The sequence below is a fragment of the Pleurodeles waltl genome, chromosome 2_2, assembly GCF_031143425.1.
Source record: "Pleurodeles waltl isolate 20211129_DDA chromosome 2_2, aPleWal1.hap1.20221129, whole genome shotgun sequence".
NCBI lineage: Eukaryota > Metazoa > Chordata > Amphibia > Caudata > Salamandridae > Pleurodeles > Pleurodeles waltl.
In genome coordinates, this window is record NC_090439.1 from 1,121,188,941 (window position 1) to 1,121,210,934 (window position 21,994).

The window sequence follows — 21,994 nt, forward strand, 5'->3', positions numbered from 1 at the left end:
CTGACAATTGCCCTCTTCCAATAACACTTGAACTTGGGCCTCTTTTCCCAGCAACTAATCGTTGGTTGATGAATACAGAGAAATGCAAGCTCCTAGAAGAATAGGCAAAAATAAGGGATTATTTAAGCACTTATCTTGACAAACAATACTTTTTTAATATATCCACAATCACTGTGCGCTGCGGGAAAAGCTCCATGATGGAAAACATGATAAAGAACGCTACCACACAAATACACCCATTTTGACAACAGCAGATCACCCTAGAATGCAAAATCAGAAATTGAACTGCTGACTACAGTACACACCCACCTCCAGATTTAGGAAGGGTTTTAAAACACACAAAAATTGACTTAAACACACCATTCACCATTAAAGCGGAATATACATAACCTGTTCATAGTGGGGACACTTTAAATAAGGTTAAAAAGCAGGTGAACGTCTCGCAGCACAACATAGGCTGAGAGAAAGTCAAATGGCCATGTATAAGTAAACCAGTAACCTTATATTTGTGATGGTTGTCTTTCATGGAGTTTTATAAAATTAATCAATCTCAAATATTATCTGTACTTTATGATGTTTCTGAAGAAGCAGAAGAGATGCACTACTTGAGATGAGAAGGCAGTAGTACAAGGACACTGTTAACAAATCCAGGTAGAGATTCATTGATACTTTAACTGATGTCACTGATTAACACCAATTTAAAAATATTAGCTAAGTCCCCGTATGTCGCCCAGGAACCATTTATGACTTTCATCAGACATATTGTGGGGGGTTGAAGACGACCCAGATGACACAGTAGTATTATTACAAGACGCTGTAAAGCAGCTCACCTTATTTAATGGGATTTCCTATTGAGGACACTCAAAAGTGTAGGCATAAGACCAGGTTTTTATCTCAAGGTAAAACAGCGACAAGACAACCCGATGCATGGGTAAAATGTGAGATTTATCTTGGAGTCCTTTCGGGATATAGATACCAGTCTTACCTCTCTAATGCAGTTCTTGCTATACTCTGGTTGTAGGATCAACTGGAATAAATGTGAACTCATAGCCATATCCAAGAACTTCCTGAGACACATTGAAGAATAACATGGTTTTGTGGTCAGTGGAAAAAAAAGTCTTAGAGTGCTGGTCAACAGAAGCCTGGGCAATAGGATACCAGACAATTTGAAGCCGCTTAGCGCCAAAACACATAAGGACTTCAGGAAATGGGCATCAATACAACTCATATTATGGAGCAGGGTGCAAGTAACATAAATGACTGAAGCACCATGGAAAGATGACCGGCTGTGGAAGTTCCCACTCAAAATTTCAGCCACATATTGAACATGATATCCATCAGAATCAAACATTGAGGGCCTGATTTCGAAGGTCGGCGGATGGGATGACCCATCTGCCAAACTTCCGATGGGGACACTGCCGCCATAAAGGCTACCTCTTCGCCGGGCCCATTACAACTTTCCTGCAAGGTTTCGCGTCACATGAATGCATTATACGCACATTACAAGCCCAGGCAACTATATTTGGTCAAATCTGGGATCTCTGCATAAAATACTGAGATTATCTGCACCTGACATACTCCTAAGAACAGTACTCAAGATTGGTATAGTATTTGTATCACACGTTTATACACCTAAGGCCTCCTCTCATGTTATTGCTCACCAGTACCATTTCTGCCACTGCCATTATCTTAACACTAAATTAGGTTCATGCACTATGCATCAGACCAACTAACCCACCCACTCTGTGCCTTCGCAACCTAGTCGATATATAGAAAAATAAAACCCTTTTTCACTGACTCTCGAACAGTAACTTCTAGGATGCATATTTCTGTGTTGTAAACCACACTGCTATAATGTCAAAAGAGAAAGTACTGTAGTTGTGTGTCAAATGGAAAAGAAATGTCCACCGTTGAATGGTCCTGTCATGTAAAAATAAAATCAAAAATCAAAAAAAGACAGAGATTAGGAAAGGTTTTGGACATGAGATAGAGGAGCAGGTGTGAGACCCAAACAGGAAATGCTGGTTTGTTTGTAGGTTGTGGACAGTGTCATTTACACAGAGCGATGAAACTGGGCATCAATAACACTGTATATGGCCATGATGACAAAGGGCACAAGGTGTTAGCTTCACCTTCCCTACACAAAATGGCAAAGTTTCTTCAAAGCCATAGCTGATCCTGTGTTTTATTTGTCTCAATCCTAACCCAGCCATAGAGAGCAGAATCAGCTTATACTCTTCCCTTCCACCAAGAGATGGATGCCCCCTTGTCTTATGTATTGCAAATCAAGGTGTGGGAACCTTTTAGGAGTCCCAAGGCAATGAGGGGTCACTTAGTTTAACCTGTAAACATCAGAGCCTTTTACCTCTGGTTTTCTGGAGCTTACATTATTGTTGGCACAAACCTTGACACAAGGGGAATATTTATAACAAAGTGGCCCAGCGTAGCGCAGTAAGTCACCTTGCTACGGTGCGCTGCGTGCTAAGTAAGGAGAAGAAGGCACCATATTCAAAAGAATACAGCACAATCCTGCCTTTGTCCTTCCGCTGGTGTTGTTTTGGATGTCCAGCACCAATGCAGGCAGCCTTGCACCATGGAGCAAGAGTGCCTCCGTTGTAAGCAGGATTGTTTTTGTGCATGAAGGGGCACCTTCCTGCACAGAAAATCCCCTTAGCAATTTCCCTCTTTCTATGTGTGATGCAGAATGCAGCGCACATAGAAAGAGGAAGTAACAAGGAGAAATAAAGGTATTTCTCCTTGTTAGGCCTCACCTGGGAAGGCGTAGCATTTTGACACATTCCCAGATCTACCACTTGGTAAATCTGGGAATCTGTCAAAATCCATGGATGTTGCATGGGAACACCTACTCAACACCCATGGAATGGCTCCCTGGGGCAGAGTAACACAACACAGCGGTTTGCACTGCTTTGCATTACTCCAGATGTATGAAGCCACTCAGGGCCATGCAAAGCGGCCTTGCGTGGCTTCATAAATCGCATTTTGGGCTTGTGTCGTCCATGCACCACATTGCATTGTGGAAGAGCGAAGCAACTCCAGTTATGAATATGCCCCCACATACATTTCTTTAGCACTTGAACACAGGGGAGTAGCTCTAAGAAGTGGTGTATGGGGTAGAAACCCCCAAATGTATTCTTAGTCAGGTCATTGACTGGCAGTGCCAGTCAGGTCCCACTACCGGTGATGAAATATGTTAGATGAAGTCAGCATAGACCAGGACGGCTGAGTATGCCTAGAACAGTGTGAGAGATGTGCAGGGCTGAGGGAGTGAATCTGATATATAAGTGGCACAGGTGCCAAGGGTCCCTTCTGGTCACGCACTCCACTTCTGTGTGCTGCCTGGCGTGATGATCCGATCACATACAGTGCCAAAGCTTCGTGCTCCTATGAGGCTTTGGCTATGGTGCTCAAGGTACAATGCTCCCTCAGTGAAAGCTGGGTCTTCCATTATCTGCACTATGCTGCACTATGGAGAAAATAATATTGCAAACAAGTACTTGCAGTTCCTTAACCTATGGCTGGTTTTTTCTCATACTTATTCCTGCTATATCAGCCCTAGGCGCTGTAAACAAAGAGTGTTCTGATGACTGGTCAACTGATTAACACACTTGTTGGAGTCACAGTTCTGTATGTGATCTTAGAATTGGAATCTGCATGTCACTAATACCAGATGTTATTCCTCATACTGGGCTGCCTCACTTCTTTGAATGTGCAAGTCATCCTTTTATTTTCAGTACTACTGCATGTTATACCTCATTTTGGCTGTCAGAGACACAGTTTTCGATAAAAGACATTGGAACGACATGTTTACAGCAGGCTTTCAGAACCAGTGGAGCAGGACATGTAAATGCACAAAAGCCATCAACACAGTCGCAGTGTCATGATTCTCAGTGGTACCAGGTGCTGGTGCTGTCTCATCACAGTAATTCCAAGTGCTTTGTTGCCCACTGTGCAGTTATCAGTGCCCCACAAGGTCATCAGTGTCTTTTTACAGCTCACCATGTGACAAGGAGAGCAGCTCCAAGTGCAGCAGCCTCAAGATACATGAATCCATCTATCCATCTGCACGCACACACACACACACACACACACAAACACACAAACACACACACACACACACCCACGCAGTCAGAGCCCATGGCACTGAAAGGAGGTGGGTACTGACATCCCATCACATAATGACGTGAAGGCGATTGGTGGTGTGGAGAGATGAAGCTATAGGAATTAATATCCTGGACCTGGTGTTTTTCAACATAGTCTGCAAGTGTTCAAGTGAGATTCTCTTCGGGCTAGCCTGTGCTGGTTAGGAGTCCCAGGCTACAATTCGTAGCTGGTTTGCAAGTTCCAGGAGGGCATGAGCATCAACACAAAGACAGAAGCCAAATGAACTTCTTTATTCCAGACTGCGCAAGACCAAATAAAATCTGACTTTCACTAACTTATACCTATTTTGTCACTGTGGAGTCGTGAAGCCTTGGTGCCTGTTCACTACCCATGCTACTGTGCACACGACTCCACGTTGTTAAAGTCTCTTGCTCTTCCATGCCCTTTCATTACAATCGATTTCTCTTCCCTTTTTCTTTCAGTGGTTTTCCAACACGGATATTTGTCCAGTGAGTTTTCTTTTCCTCTTCATCAGTTTTAACCTGGTACTTTTTTTCCTTTCCCTCAACAGCTGGAGTGTTCTTTCAATAACCGCTACAGTCGGTCGCTGTAAGCAGGAGTCCTGAACTCTGGAAAGTTCTTCAACTAGCTGTGCTAGTGCTGGGGTGCAATTCACTGCTATCAAGTAGGAATACAGATAACTGCTCAAACTGGACCCTTCTAGAGTAGAAGGTGGAGAGTGCAACCTTGCATTACTTACTGCTGCACAGTCACAACATATTTTCCCTTCCCATCATGCCCCTTAGTGCTGTAACCCCTTGCACTTTGCTGGATACATACATGACTGGTTGCATATAGTTAACCGGCCAATGATGCATTTCATGATGTTCTCCATCACCTGCCTTCTCCCTTGCAGACCTAACCCAATACAATTACATTTTCCTGTGACATACATTTACTTGTTAGTTATTTTCTTGGAATGACAACTATGGTGAACAACATTTTTAAAAACCAGTATCACTGCGAATGAAGAGACTTAAGTCTGACTGTGGACAGAAAGCATCTCCTTTTTCACATCAATGGCACAGGCTGGGGGCAAGAGGAAATGTCTTATCCCCAGTCCATACTGACTTGAATGGTACATGGTAGTTTGTCTTTTCGCAGTGCCAAAAGCCCTCGCTGTGAGGATGAAGTGCTTCCATGCACTCAAGACATCAGGGAGTACCTGAATCCTAAGTGCCAACCTGCCTCCACTGTCACTGCAGGAGAATGGGAAAGCCCACCAGGGTCCTACAGTTTAGAGTAATATGGGGCATGATCATCAACAACAAAATGTGCCCAGAAATTACAATACATGCAAGTATTCAGGCAGGTTCTGCAAATACCCTGTGTCTATGTGCATTTACGTTGACACTTTCTTTTTGTAGTTACAAGGAGAATTTTTTTGTTTTATTTATACAAAGCTCTGGGGTTCGAACCTGGATTTACACTAACTTCTCCTTTTGCCTACACTCCCAACGTGTTTTTGGCTCTTATTAATCCCACGACCATACTTTGGGTGCCCCCCTCCCCAATCAAATGAGAGTTACTGCACTAGATTGCTCAGAAGGTTGAAGCTTGCCACCAGTGAGCCCAATAGTTTGCGTGCGCCATCCCTCCATTTAATGTTACTTACCACATTTGTAAAGAAATATTCTTGCTGTTCTTTGGGGATTTTCTTTAATCAGAGCCTCGCAGAATACAGTTTTATTTGTTCTAAGAGCAGATGGAAGAGCAAGTGATCAAAAAAAGGCTGTGACTGTTTTATCAAAGGACAGAGACTGCAGCTTTTACAATTGCTGCAGCTTTCACTATGGGAAAATCAAGGGAACGAAGTCACATCAAGAGGTCTACAGTGGCAGAACAATTCTCAGCAACCTGGATGCCTGCTTCACGGACAGCGGTGGAGATAACGGACTCTGGCATCTGCCTAAAGTGGCACAGTAGAGAAGAGTTTTCAAGGAAAACGAAAGAGTAAATTCAGACATATACTTTTACATGACGGAATAAGTGTGGTAAATTAAGTAACGTTAACAATTCTTTCTGCTAAGCCCATCTAAAAAACACAGGCGGGAAACACACTGAATAGGGTTTTACTCACATAAATCTCAAGATCCTATATGTGAATAACATCTCCATATACATTTTATGTCTACAGGATTAAAAAAAAAAAAAACCACACACCACAAGTTCAAAGAGGTGTAGCTCACAACCTGTAGGATACTTCTCTCCAAAATTCGGGTATCATCCAAGGACAAAGTAGAATCTTTAGGGACAGTGTAGCTGAGTCCAAGTCAACATCAGAGGACACGGCAGTCCTGCAGAGGATCTAGAGAGGTCAGCTATGTTGTGGTGTCCCACCCTGAAGACTATTAATGCAGACCGCTTGCTAAAATCGATTCAATAATGTTTAACCATTAGGTGTTGTAGTGCTGTATCTATTGTCAAAAGAGGATGAAGAGTCAATTTGTAGTCACGGCCTCCAAGGGTCATGTAAAATGGGGCAACTCATCAGCCAACTCTTTCCATCAGGTTCATAAAAGTAGAATGTAGGATAACACAGTCAAAATGAATTTAGCAGATGCAGGTTGTGAATGAAGTATGTACTTTTGCTCCTTGTGGAGACTAATAGAGTTGTGCCTCGTCCTACGATAGGGCAGGCATGATATTGAAGAAGGGTTTCATGCAAAAACATACAAAATTTAGCTTTGCCCTTTACCAACAAATAATAAACACAAAGTTGGCATACTCAAAACAGAAGGGTAACTTTAAGATGAAGCTATTAGAGTTAAAAACAACTAGAGTATGCTAAAGTCCAGTAAGGGCAGAACGACTTATATTGACTTCACAAGTGGATTTGTTGGTCCTGAAACTAAATATTTTCCAGGTTACCATTACCACCTTAAGACCATCACTGAAATCCTATTTTCTACATTAGTTGCCACAGGCGAATGAAGGTGGTGGAGGAGGAGGACAGATGAGGAGATGAGGGGCTGCCACAGGAGGATGGAGCAGTCCCTGCCAGAAGTGGTGACCTGGCGGCATGAGGGACAGACATTGCATGTGTTCACAGACAGTGAAGACAGGAGATGTCTGCATTGAGCCGTAGAGGTTTGAAGGTCTAGGGCGTCCAAGGTGCAGCCAGAGTACGATCATGAGTGCAAGAAGCGGTTGAAGGCATTGTAAGCGGCTTCCAGATCGAAGAGCATTTGTCGGACTTGAGAGTCGTCCAGCTCATCCGAGGCAGACATGCCACTCAGCTTCTGCAGCCTGGGGGATGAATGAGAGAGACAGAACAATGAGACCAGATGAAGGCAGGATGTAGAACAGATGCCACCAGAGGCAATAAGAACAAACAGAAACAAGAACTGTTCCAAATGAGTGGGACTGTAGCAAGTAACATCCCTTCTGTACTCCACAGCAGAATGATATATGCAGCCATAGGGAAGCAAGTACTTGGAGGCTCGTGTGGTTTATTACTATTTAATGAAAAAAGTAACCCCATGGCGGAAAGCTCATGCAAAATGCAACTTTAAAACTCTGCACTGTATAAAGAAAATTTAATGGACTAAGGCCTCCAGTGAAGAGACCGGTGTGCAGCCCTACGGTTAGGGGACTGAATCCCAAAAGGTGATAAAGTGGCAGATATACTGTGGCAACCAGCTACTGCCATGTCGCCTTTCATTTAGGGCTACATTCAGCACGAACCCATAAGCTCAAACTGCATATCTCCCGCAGAAGTAAATGAAAGCTTACCAATTTATACAGACTCCTCCCTTTTCCTCAACCCCCAAAACCATAGGGCAGAGCCATGTTTTGGCTAATAGTGAAACTCAGAAGATGCTCCCCTGTAATAAGCTATCACCGGAGTATACTGCTCCACAGGGTAAGTCTCGTACATCAAAAGGTTTCCCACACACAGAGTGTTTCCAAACTTTAGGATCACAGCCGCTTACTTGACTCTAGAGCCAAACTTCCCTTCTGGATGTACCAAGAATTATTAATACTAAGACATTCAGCACTGTTAATATACAGGGAATTCACATCAATGTAAAAAAATTGCCTCTTTGCCCTAGTATGAGCCAGAGCGAGTTTTTCAAAATTAGTTTCCTGTCCGAAATGTTTCTACTATCCCCAACAACCCCAAATGGTGCATATTGCAACAAATGATTTATTTACAATGTCATTAAAAACACCTCCTCAGGAGCAATGAAAGCAATAGAAGATTCTGAATGGCTTCTTGGAATTCTCCGACAGACACAAATCTTTTCTTTCTTTGTAGGTCTGGAAGGGCGCATCATAACACGCATTGATGACTAATTCCAAAGTCTAGCTGGTAGATCATGTCCTTGGAAAATAACATTGGGAGCTTTCTCATTTAGTGGAACAAAGATCGAAGAACCCTAGTTTAGATCTACTATCCGCCACAGGTGTACACCTATATGTTCCTTTCTTATGAGGGTTATAGGAAAGATATAAACATTAGAACAAATGAAGAACACATAGCTGTGTGGCACTACGCGGCTATGAGTGAAGTCAAGGATCACACCACAACCATTAACGCTCAATCCCTGGAAAAAGGGCTGTGTCCTGGCTGCTTCTGCCAGCCACTGACATGAGCAGCCACCACCTTTCCATTCCAAAGAGGTATTATTTGTCCAACATGAAAAGCACTGCATCAACTTGTGGATTACTAGACAGGCTTGGTGTATGCTGAAATGTACTTCAGTTATTAATCAATGCCTTTGCCACTGTGCCTTTCTAAAGGTTTCTCTTTAAACGGCAGTGCTGACTTATGTGTAGTGGTATTTCAGAGACCTATGCACTTTCACTTTTTGAACCGTCCGCATGCATCTGTCTACCGCCCTGTTTTTGCATCCGCTCAGCGATTTGTTCATAAAGCATGCTGCGGTTGGTTCTTAATCTTCTTAACCCATTTCAGTGCGCTGTCCATAGCCCCCGCTTTACCTCACCTTTTCAACTGTGCACAGAGTCTTGTCCGCAGGCACCCATGTTACCTCCTTTTGTGACACGGCTCAGTCTGCTGAGTCACAGTGCAGCCAGTTGAGGGTACAAAGTTAATTTTCTATATTACAGGTACCGCCGCGGATAAATATGTTGGAAAGCCCATGAAAAGATGAATCTCAAGCAAAAGAAAAGCAGCTTTCTATCTGGGAAAAATGGCACTTTGAAGCCACACAGACAGAGGCAGATAAGTTATGTTTAGACTGAATCTGCACAAAGCTACTGAATGAAGGCAGACTGTTTCGGGTAGGAGAATACTGGTTCGCAGTTATAGCTATTAGAAGCCAGTACCCTGAACACAGCACTTTAAAGGAGTAGTGTTGTTGAGATTACATATTGGCTGACTGTACACATTTATATTGTGTTTTTTTATTTAGATGCATGTTGTTTCAAAATGGGTTAATACGTTTAAAGAGTGATTTCTCGTGTAGAAGAGTCCAGTGTGTCTCACTATAATGAAAACCCTAGCCTGACTGTGACTTAAAAGTCTTTGCACAGTTACACAGCTGAATGCAGAAAGAGTATCTCAATTGTTATAAATCATTCCGATGATGGCTTTGAGGTGCAGAGGTAATAAGCATTTAGTCTGGTTTTAATCACATTTCCATCACAGTGCCATAAAGAGCATTCTCTTCAACAGGATACAATGACCGAACATGCTGTAAACTTGTGACTGGGTGTCTTAGGGTGAGCACGCCAATAAAAGTCTAACATAACTGGGAAAGCCTTAAGCCTTCAGAATCATAAATCTTCAGAAGGTTGGTGTTCTGGAAAACATGGGTAGTTTGAGTTACCTGGCCACACCCCTAAAAATGTTTGTCATATTGATACACCTGAGAGAAGAGGACCTGCAGTGTCATCCCCTTAGGTACAATAACAAATATAAAGAAACACAGCGGAAAGGGTTAAGTGAAGCAAAGTGCAGCCTGTGAAACCAGCTGGGATGGCCTTGCACTGGTGACCGCCACCAAGTTGCACACTACGTCATTCAGAAAAAAGTCAAATCGAGGAAGTTGGACATTAGATGTTTTCACTGGACGCGCCTACTATGTTTCCTAAATTATGTAAAGGGTGTACGTCAGTTCACCCACTCTTAGAACAGACAGTGCCTGCATTGCATAAGTGAGCCTAACCTCTGCAAGTGTGTAAGACCAACATTTGTTGAGAGAGAAAAGAGTGCGTTTAAAGTCTCTGAGGCTTCTTGTTCGCTTACCAGAGGTTGACTTTCTCTCTGCCTTCAAAGTCTGGAGGGAGGTGGCTCATTCGATTCATGGTCTCCATCAGCTCCCGCAGGTCTGGTTGGATCTAGGAACACGCAGAAGTGCATCAATAACACCTTCAACTAGTTTTCAAATCACAAGGAAGGTGAAGTTTTGTACACTAAAAGGCCTACACTTTGTCTCTTGACCTGCACAATTTGGAACATCAATGTTCAGGAAACATGAATAGCTTTACTGTGAGTTTATCCCTCGTTGTGTGGAATGAGAAATCATGGCACACAGGACCACCTTTTGAACAGAAGCATTTTGACCAGTCAATATATTGTACAGTGTGATGTTGTAGATATTTTGTCTCAAGAAGCTTGCATATTTCTCACAAAACATATATTAAGGTCATGAAGTTCTATGCGACTCAGGCTTTTGCATAAAAATTGGGACTTTCTAAGTACTTCAGTATTAAATTTCCCCAGTTTTTAAATTTTTTTGGCACACGTACAATTTGACGTATCTTTTTTTCTGGAGTAAGAAATAACTTGCAAAGAAACACAGCACTAGGTATGCTATTGTATGTTTTGCCTTCAGCAGAAGGAATGCAGAAAACTCTGGAAACTATATAATCAGGAACCACACAAAACATACATGATAAAAACCTTTCACACCCCTTAAATAGATCAGTGTATGGGTGGGAAGACTTGTTGAGGACCGAGACTACCACCTCCATGCAGAAAGCCTGAAAGGATGTTCATGAGATATAAGGCACATCATTCAAACTCTCATCATGACCCAATTATGCAGAAAATATATTCATCAGGCAGCTCCTCATTGGGCCGACTGCAGCCAGCTGAAAGGTACACTTCACCAATAAGTGAGTGGATGAGAATAAAATGGCTAAATATACAACATAACAACACTTGAGAACTTTGGGGCCTTCCAGATCGAATGCCATGTTATGGGTAAGCGAGCTCCTTCTAACCATAATTGAACAATGCCCTAGAAATGGGATCTAACCACCTGCTTGAAAGGTTCTACTCTTGTGAGATACGAAAATCCAACTTTTGTCTCACACACAATGAATAATCAAGGAAGGAGACACGTCTGAACACCTAAGCTCCCTGCAGGTTCTCACTTCTAGTGAGAGCTATTTTATATGTAGAGGCAGCATAGTACGGGAAAGTTACTTGGCACATACCTTTAGCATACACAAAGGAGACACTGGAAATAAATACACATAGGAGCATTTTTAAACAAATCATAGATTTTATACCTAGCCCATACATATCTACCCATAACCAATAGAAATGAAAGGGAAAACGGAGACTTTGAAGGGGACACCTGCTATAGTTCACTAAAGCTCAAAACATATCTCCTTCCTGGCATACAGCTTGGTAAACAAGATCAGGGTGCAAACCGTGTGTGTGAGACAGAATGTGTGTTAAAGAGAGAGAGAAACAGGGAGAGAGAGAAAGAGAGAGACAGACAGACAGACAGACAGAGAGACACAGAGAGAGAAAAAAGGCCCGAGATATTCTCAGACCATTTGAGGATCTGCTCCTACCTCATCCATGGCTCTGATTTCAAGGCGCAGCTTGTCCATGACTGTGATGAAGAGCTGAAAAATAACAGAGGTTAGATGAGATTCACTACCAGTGAGGTGAGAAGAAGGGGATGGGGACAAGGGAAGGGTACAACTAAAACAGGATACAAACAGGGAAGTGTCTAGGTGAGGTCTAGTAGAGCACGGGTGGTACCATATTTATCATTTTTAGTTGACTAGTCCCAGGTCATGAAACAGTGCATGGTAGGTGGGGCATTCTCACTGCTGACCCCTAGCTTGTGGAATGCTCTCTAATGCTCTCTAATGGATAATTTTGAAATATTCTAACAATTAGGACAGCAATGAAACTATGCTACTTGCAGATTACATTCTTACAACGTCTCTAAGCGCAACAGCGTACAATTTCTATTTGGTGTCATTAACCCATGGGTGTTTGTGCACTTTACAAACTCCAAACAAATACGAACAAAGGAAAGAGAGAATGAGCTATAAAAAGAAAGCATCACAACCTGTGAGGGAATAAAGGGGCGATGGAATAGGATACCAATCACAAAGGATGGAATATGAGGAAAGCCGGAATGATAAAGCAGGCAAAGAACACCAGGGAAGGCACACTAGACCGAGGGAGAGAGAGATTAAATGCAACAAGTAAGAGATGATCAAAGAAGAAATGAGCTAGTCAACACAGCAACTGAGCAAAGAACAAAGGAAATACATTGAGGAAAGGGGAAACTGGCTATCAAATAGCATGGCAATCACGTGAGCGAAAAGATGAAAGAGGGAACAAGACAGGATATGCAGAAATCAGCAGGAAAGAGGGAATAAGACCACGAAAAGAGGTCATAACACATGGTGGAGAGGACTGTGGAAAAGGAAAATGAGACAAAGACAGACACCACTCTCCAATTCCCTCTTTCTTTAGCCACCTCCAGACACAGGAACTAGGGGCAGAGAGAAGAAATAGGATATTAAACACAGAAACTAGTGGGGGACAACTGGAATTAAATGTCATGCAGCAACCAGGGGATGAGCGAAGGAACTAGGTATTACACATAAAAGAGAGAAGAAAGTGGGAGCAACGTGTGACACACAGCAAACAGGGGAGGAAAAAAGGAATAAGATACCTAACAGAGGTTACAGAAATCACTGTAGGAAATGGAGAAAAAAAAGAGGATCTCCTATTACATACAACAACCAGGAGAGGGAAATAAAGAAAGTGATGAGATACCAAACACAGCAGCTGGACTGAGAAGAAAGGATTGAGGAAAGAGGCAATGCTTTATATAACATAGCTCCTAAGTGACGAAAATGAGTAAAGAAGGAATGAGCCTCAAATACTGAGCACAGCGATAACACGAGGAAACAGAGGCGAGTGTGACACAAATTAACCAGAGAAGGAGAAAGAGATAGAAAACACTGAAACCGGCAGAGGAATCTGAGAAAAGAGAGAATGGAATAGCAAACATAGCAATCACTGGACGAAACCAAGGAAAGAGAGAATTCAATATCAAAGACATGAAGCAGCAGAGGAGAAGAAAGGAGATATCAAAGAGTGAACACAGAAATGATGGGGGCTGAGTAGGACACACATCAACTGCAGAGGACAACTGAGGAAAGCCAGACTGAGATAGCAAACACAGCAACCAGGGGAGGAAACTGAGGAATGGGATATCAAACGCAACAACCAAGTTAGCAAAATGAGGAGCAGGAGAATGAGATTTCAAAACATAGCAATCAGGAGGAAAAGTAAAGAAATGGAGAACAATATACAAAACACAGTAGCCTTGAAAAAAGTGAATGCAAGGAGGGAAGAGATCTTAAACAGATCAACTTGAGTTGATCCCTTGGGGGAAAACAGACTGAAATCCTAGCCGGGGAGAAAACTAAAGAGCGATTCATATATTAAGAATGAAAGGACCTGGTAACTTTAATCAAGCTTTGATGAGTCTGTTGGTATTACTTACTGAAACAATATCAGCGATGCACCGGTTCAGGTTACCCTTATCATCTTTAATGGTGATAGGACGGTCCTCTTTAATTCTCTCCATGGCAAGAGGACAGTCCAGCTGCAGGGAATGAAGAGTACAGTTAACTCATGCACTGCCGAACTACCATTTCCACAGGGCCAGAAACCCATGGAAAAAGGACAACCCAAACATCCAGCACAGCCATTAAAGTTGCAAAATGAATGCGTGAGAGATCTTACAATACCATATATTATCATAATAAAGTGTGAACGTTTTCCGGAAATACAATGTAAAGTTTGCTGTAGAACATTAATAAAATCATCTTCCTCAATAAAAACACACACCTTCTTATCTTCTTGACCAGCACTCCTGTAAAGCACAGTCAAAATCGTATGCCACATTCATTGCAAGGGATATTTCCTTGTTTGATTAATAGTCTGAATCAAACATCCTACTTGTGGGAAACAGCACCAGGCAGATAAAGAATGCCCTGTCATACCCACAGCTAATTAGGAGTAGCAGAGACAGCATTCCATGGTCCAGACATAGAAAGTGTGAATGAAACAGGAACATGGGAGAAGTAATATGATGGGGCTAATGATAGTGAGAAGGCCTGGCAATGCACTTGAAAAAAGTGATTAAAATGGGAAGAAAAGAAAAGATGATACAGGCACATACAGGAAAAGGAACAAATGGGATCAAATAACATATGGAGTGCTAGCTAGAGACTAAAAAGAGATGAAACAGACAAAGCTAGCAGAGTACGAAATAGGCCAGTCAGGCGAGAAGCACAGACAAAACCCTGCAATAGTTAGAGGAAATCATAATCATCTGTCATTTTCATTTTACAGTTTATTAACAGTACAAAGATGCACACAGCCCTGCTCACCCGGTACTTCCTGCAGAATTCATCTATGGATCCCACCTCAGCGCCCTGCACCTGTTTAAAGGCAGCTTTGTATTGGACCAGCAACCTGGAACATGCTGCGGTGTACCTGGGATAAGGATAGTAGAACATGTGTAATAATCAGGGTGCAACCCTGGTTTCACTTCAAGTTTTAATGGGGTTGGTGGTAAAAATGATAAGCAGTAGGATTAGCAATCAGAGTACGGATAGGCTAAGGTTACAATTTCGGGCTAGGATTAGTGTGGGTGAAGTGGCTTCTTTACAGGACAGATCCATACTAAAGACATGCTATGAAACCATTTTTGGACTTACTCGCTCGGAGACACGCAATCCTTGATATAGGCCTTCTCCAGTGCCTGCAGTGTCTTCACCACAGCAAACAGCTCAGCCATGTTATCGTATCTAACGGAGAGAACATGCTAGTCAGGTCACAAAACATAAGTCATTACAGTCGTGCTAGACAGCTACAGATCACCAGTCATATGTGTATAACCTCTTAGTTTTTGCCAAAATATATAAATCTTTTTTTTTATTTGTGAGTACTGATTCTTTGAGTCCTCGCTTAAGGCCTTGAGCGGCTTTTTCCTTACTGTCTTTCACAGCTACCACTAACAGGTCTAGAAGTTCTACCACCAGCAGCACCACCGGCACAAAGGCAGCAGGACTTTTCCATCTATGCATCCAGGATCTGAAACAACCAGATAATGGATCTAGACCACCAAAACACTGCTCCAATAAGGAAAGAGTTGAAGACTCACCTCTTTAAATAACACTACATCACAATGCATTAACCGTTACGACTGTCATCCCATCCCTGGGGGGCGCTGTAAACGGACTATCTGCGCCCTGGGAATCACCAATAACACTCATCCAGAGTCACTTTCTGACCCCCTGCTTGCTTCCCATGTTGATATGGTATGCTATTTAAGAACTACATTTGCTTCCATGGACTTCAGGTCCCATAATACACACTGCCTGGTAGTCAGTAATACCTGTAATCTGCTGTCCATTGCTTCCTGTGGGAATAGTCCTGCTGTTCCTTTGTACTGTATTCTCTCCTACAGGACTTGAGAGACTAGAACTGCACACAACTGTGATCACTCTTGTGAAGCCCAGCCACGTGAGTCTGCCCTGGACTTGCTGCTGCCTGGAATTGCTTATAAGGTGCCATTTCCCGAAGCTCCCTGTCGTGCATTGGAGTTTGTTTCCTTTGGATACTGGACCTCTTGTTGGCTTGTGTTCCAGTCCTGTTCCTGCTTGCTTCAGTGCCAGAGCCTGCTCCCTGTTTCCCAGTCCTGTTCCTGCTTTGCTTCCTTGTTTGTTCCTTCTGTTCCTGGAATTATTTTCCCTTTACTTATTCTTTCGCTTCTTCCTTAGTGCCTGTAACCTCTCTTCTGCATCGCAGACTTGCCCCCTAGTTTCTGTCCTCTTTCTCTGTGACTCCTGCAGCCTCTAGATCTCTTGTAGTTAGTCTCTTGCTTGTTACACTTTCCTAGAATCCCTGTGTATATTTTAAGTTTCAGCTTCCCCCTTTGCCCCCGCCCCCCACACCGCGCTTTGAGACCCTTCCGGGTGAGTAGCGGGCTTAATAATTTTTTTGATTGATTGTCTCCTTTCTAGCTCTTCCTCCGTAATTTCCTTTTGGGTTCTTGTGTCTGTGTATAAGTGCTTTCCTTTGTACAGGGGTTGGCTCCTAGTTTCCAGGAGGCAATTCCTGCCCGCCGTTTGTCTTGTGTTGTATGTAGTCTCAAGTGCTTTATTTGTGACAGTGTGTCATTGCTGTTTTCCAGGAATTGCCATTGTGTCTCCAGCTGGACCCACAAGTGCTTGTCTCCTGTATGCAAGTACAATCCTGGTTTGTGCCCTAAGGGTCCAGAGACAGAATCACTTCTGCTGCCTCCTTTCTATGGGGCTTGCGGGGTGACTATCTGTAAGAGTAATCTGCACAGAGGCATTGACGTTCCCTGTTGCTGTGGAAAGTTCTGAGCCTTTCCTGTGAACAACCTTAGTGGTAACCCCAGTGTGGTTGTCCATTACTGATCCGTTCCCTATTTGTTCACACAAAAGTTGCTCTGCCTTCACTATCCTGTTTCTGTGCTTTACTATAGCTGTTCGTTCCCAGTGTATGCCTTTATCTGCTCTTCTGTTTTGGTACACTACATCCACAGGGAGATATTCTGTGACCTCAAGGGGTGCCCCGCCCAGAGTCCTGACAGAACCGGGACATTAGCTGTCCATAAATCAGCTACCTCTCTAATCGCTCATTGACGTTATGCTTATCTTTGATCAGAGCTCGCTGCCTTGTGGCTGGGATCACAGTATACAAAAACACTTATATACATACAACACAACCATTATCCTCATCCTCAAAACTACCTCTAGTAACTATTCTACACCACCAATTCTATGGTGGGACCACCCAACACCAACTGTTCAAGGGGATGTTCTCACATACCCACACGACCAAGAAGAAATCTCTCCCACCTCCATTGGGTGAAGAACTCCCAACTCCTCCATTTTAGGAGCAACTCTCCCACCGACTTAACATACAGGAGGAACTCTTCCATCAACACCATCACGTCTTCCAATACCTTCTAGCTACAGAATGTTCTCTTTCACTAATACCAGGCGCAGTAGCAGATGTCTCACCATCTCAGTGTCCAGAAGGGTCGTTCACTCCACAAGCAGGTTTAAGAGGGACTCTAACACAGTCACCATCAACACATCCAGGATCAGCTCTCCCACTTTCCCACTGTCTCCAAGTATCGGACATCCCACCATAAGAAAGTGTTGGAGGAGCTCACTAGCCATACATCATTTAGTAGGAGCATGGTGGAGCTCTGCATGAGCTTTTTGACCTTAACTCTGGTTCCTACAGCGTCATTCCATTCTCTGAGTCCTTTCTGGCCATACTAATGGATTCAGGAGAAGCATGCCGACTGTTCTTCCATAATCAGAGAATTCCCTGAATTTCTCCCAAGTTTAGGAGACGGTCGCTAACCTTTCTCCAAGCCCCGTCTATGATCTTTACTCATTTTCCACAACTGCCTGGAGCTTCTGTAGTTCAGGAGAGCACGTAGACACTTTATGCCTTGTTAGGAAGACCCTCTAGAGTTTAACTAATTCAATAGGAGCTCTTAGAGCTCTCCTGAACTCAAGGTGAACTTATTTGACTATTCTCTCATTCAGGATGAACTCTCTGACCTTTTCCTAGTTTGGGATGAGCTCCCTGACCTTGGTCTAGCTCAGTGTTTTTTAAAAACTTTTTGATTCCTGTGGACTCCCACTAAATCAACGCTGGAAGCCGAGGACTAGCATTTTTCTACAATTTAAACTGCAAACACTACACAAAAAGTACAGAAACAAAAACACATCAAACAAAAACACAAAAAATTAAATGTCTTCTTTAACTGACAAACAAGAAATATTAAAAAAAATGTCATTTTAATGGGATGCTTGGAGCTTTTCAAAACTTATTTTTATTTCTAGAAGTTAAAGTGATGTGTTAGGTTGCAGCATATAATTGTCGTTTTCACTTCTAGTGCATACTTTTAGTTGTATTATACTAGTGCTTCACTTAAAGCCACCAAATGTCTATACTTGTGCTGCTCCCACGACGCAAACTAGTGATACCAACTTGATGTTTAAGGCTGCAATTTCAAATACCGTAACATTTGAATAGCTTTTTAAGAATTTTAAATTAACATTTTGTTTTTTTATGCATATACTTTATTAATTTACCATATTTAATTTTCTAAACAGCCGGGGAGCCAGCGTACCACAGTTTACGAGCTGCCAACCTAGTTAATGAAGAGATCTCTGGCAGAGAATTAATAACCAATAGTCATTAAAACCGTATAATAACTTTACACATGAGCAGTGTTCTAACAACCACTGCAGCCATTTTCACATTCTTTGGCTGTTGTTCACCGGCATTAATGCCCACTGAGCCAACAACAATCTACTGCTGACCATCATGTCAGAAATAAAATGCATTGGGAAAATACAAAAAAGAAGCTTTGGCAGGGACTTACTTCTCTCGCTCCCGGGCATTCTTGTACAGCTTCACCTCCTGAAAATTAAGTGGGCAAAGGAGTTAATTGTTTACAAAATTATCGTTCTTATATGCACCACTATCAGTTTTAAAGAAGATCATATCACTGCTAAAGCTACACCTGTGAAATCTCTGACCTTTTCTTAGTTCGTCACTGATTAGCTTCACTGTACATTAGTGTCTTCGGATACTTGCTCAACGAACATCCTCAAACGGTCGAAAGGGAGGATCAGAGCAGAAGTCAAGAGTATATGGGGCACAATGATGTTTTACTCAAATCTTAAAGCCACATTTCAGTTCCTAATGTGTTCTTAGAAAGATGGGAAAAGGGCTGGTTGCAACAGATGTTCAGAGTGACAGATGTATGTGTTAACCTTTTAATAATTGTTAAGATGATCAATCAATACTCTGCGATGCCAGGGAGCAAGAGAAGCCCTGCCGATGGCTAAACTTTGCAATGTTATAGGTATGAAGGAAGACCTCAAGAACATCATAGCTCCAGAATTAGGTTTTATTTAATTAATTACTTGTTTTCATAACCAATTTAATCAGAAGTGCAGGCTCTTAACATTTCCATGACAATGGGCAGCTCTCCAGTTTCAGAAGATGAGACAGTAAAACATATTTCTACTTCACGGCCTACATCACTTTCAAGATATTGTACCTCAGTCAAAAATGCATCAAAGGGAAAGCCACAAAATCCAGCACTGCACCAAGGCAGTTTCTCTGCTCATCTCAAGCAGGTTTTCAAAGGGGCCCAAAATATACCCCAGCTCAAACGGCTCCACACACTCTCTAGCAAAGACAAAGACCTATCTATAAGAAAAAAACTCCTACCTTCCAACACTGAAGAGATTAAAGATACTATGTGATTCATTAATTTGGTCTCCACATGACTAGACACCAACTTCCCTAGCAGATTTCCTCTAAAAATTAAATTAATATTCTTTTGACTGCGCAATCATTGCCCTCAATTTGGATGGGAGAAGTAGTTCAGGAGTTATGCCCCTGATGCCTCGTGGAGAGCCGCGAGTTCTGGGTTGGACCTGGAGAAGCACCATGCAGATTCAAGAGTAAAGCACTATTTGTCACAGAGAAAGTCCCTGGTGAACCACATAAGTTTGGCAGTGTGGGTGGGTGCAGTTCATAGGGGTTGAGTAGCTCTGTGCCACATCTCCGAGTATGACAGGAAAGCACAGCATAATGTGTGTGAGAGAAGAGGCTTGCAGATGTACATTTATCAGGACCAACGTCTGGATTACATTAACGACTGTCTACGCTGCGCACAGATCTGTATATGGCATTCACTACACAGCATCAAGGACTACTGCCTTTCACCACTCTGATGCAGACACTCTCGAAAAGTCTGAGACGAGGCTCACCCCAGAACATGAAAAGTGCTAGCTGTCAAGCTACCAACACAACTCCACTTTCTAAAGTACACAAAAGGTCAAACAGTGTTGCTAAAACCCAGATCACAACTTATACAATAAAATGACATGTCACATCACCACGGACCAACTCCTCATAAACAAGTCCCCTTTCCTGATACAAAACAGTTTGGGGCTTGTCAATAAGAATCAATAAGTGACTCCATTTAGCTGTCCACCACTGACATAACACACAGCATGATTTCACTTTTATGGAGTAGGATGGTCATCTTTCCAGGGATGCACTCACCTCATACAGCTCTGGTTTATTAGCAGGCGCTGAAAATGAAGAACACAATGGATGAACAGCGAATCTCAGAATGACAGTCTGGTTTCAAGGACAACAAATCATGTATTAAAAGGCTACAACATCCCCCCAAAAAAGGAAACAAAGGATAAAAGAATAAACAGCAACATTGTTTCCTATAGCACACTACAGAAAAGTTTCAAGGAGTTATAGAAAGTCAAGGTCAACCTGGTTTGACCTCTTTACTGATCCCAAGTGTGTAGTAAATTAATTCCCAGCAATGGTGTCACTTTGCACTGGCAGAAATTCAGGAGATCTGGAAACTTTGGGTTAGCTTTCAGTGACCTTACTCTACCCTCTTCTGCCTGGATATCTTATTCATGTGCTTGAAAAGGAATCACAATCTTACATTGATTAAGCAGCAAAAACACAATGTGACGTTTTATATACTTTTAGTAGCTAGTACAATTTCTCAGGTAACATTTATCTAACTTCTGATGCTAATATATAATCTGTATTTATTTGAATTCATAGAGACTCCATGCTAGGTGAGATTAACAAACACCACTTCACATGCAGAAACTAGGAAGCACACATTTATAGAAAACAAATCAAAGCTTCATGCCCCTGAGGCGGAGTGCTACTGGCAAGACTGTCATCCATGACAAGGGGAACTTGGAAGCACTGCATCACCTGACAGGATCTAACAGATTTCAGCATTATTACTGGAAGGCTTCAACGAATGAGCAAAAGTCAGCCGCATACCAGGATCACCTGCAGAAAGTCAGTAGGGCTGGGTTAGGGTCATCCGTGTGACAGATTTGCCTCTAAACATAGTGGAGGCAGGTTCAGAATCAATGAACTGTCAGATGAGGGGTAGAATTAGTAGCTATCAGCGGTTACATGTCAAGGTTGTGTCTGATCAGTCCTATATCAGTCTTGCATTTACAAGAACAACAGATATGGGGAAGAGTCAGTTACGTCTAAAACACCTTCACGCGTATAGAGGACTCAGCGCCAGTACTATTGCATCGTGCAGTAAAAATATGGTCAAAATAAAGAAATTCAACAGGTTTATTTGGCCTTTTACCAACTTCATTACTCTCAACAACTACCACCGGTAGTTGCAAGTGTAGCTGCCCGCAGTCTGATGATTTCCCTTGGTTCCTCCTTCCTGCACCTCCTCCATGACAAGGCGTGATATACACACTAGACCTTGAGGTGTACAGACTCTTGAAGAATCAAAATCATTATAAGTTTGGAGGGAGTGGGGAGGACTTTATGCGTGGTACAATCAACTTAAGGAAAGGCACTATCTCAACGTGTCTTCTGGTTTCCAGTGTCTTAAAGTCCATTAAGTCCTTTCCATGAGTCGACTAGAGCATCTGATGTCTCAAACTGCCCTGCTTGGCTCCTGACAGGACACTT

At 42.6% G+C, this 21,994-nt stretch overlaps 1 protein-coding gene across 1 annotated transcript in view; it reads right to left on the reverse strand.

Moving 5' to 3' along the window:
- Nucleotides 1-6,238: 6,238 nt before the first annotated feature.
- VPS28 (VPS28 subunit of ESCRT-I) overlaps nt 6,239-21,994 on the reverse strand; it is a 34,604-nt gene continuing 18,848 nt past the window's right edge. Inside the window, exons 3-10 of the mRNA XM_069220939.1 lie at nt 20,570-20,598; nt 18,870-18,907; nt 15,148-15,237; nt 14,818-14,923; nt 13,926-14,027; nt 11,962-12,015; nt 10,400-10,491; nt 6,239-7,431 (exon numbers count right to left, since the gene is read on the reverse strand). Of these exons, the coding sequence (XP_069077040.1) occupies nt 7,314-7,431; nt 10,400-10,491; nt 11,962-12,015; nt 13,926-14,027; nt 14,818-14,923; nt 15,148-15,237; nt 18,870-18,907; nt 20,570-20,598 (629 nt within the window). The 3' untranslated portion in view covers nt 6,239-7,313. The remainder of the gene's footprint in view (nt 7,432-10,399; nt 10,492-11,961; nt 12,016-13,925; nt 14,028-14,817; nt 14,924-15,147; nt 15,238-18,869; nt 18,908-20,569; nt 20,599-21,994) is intronic.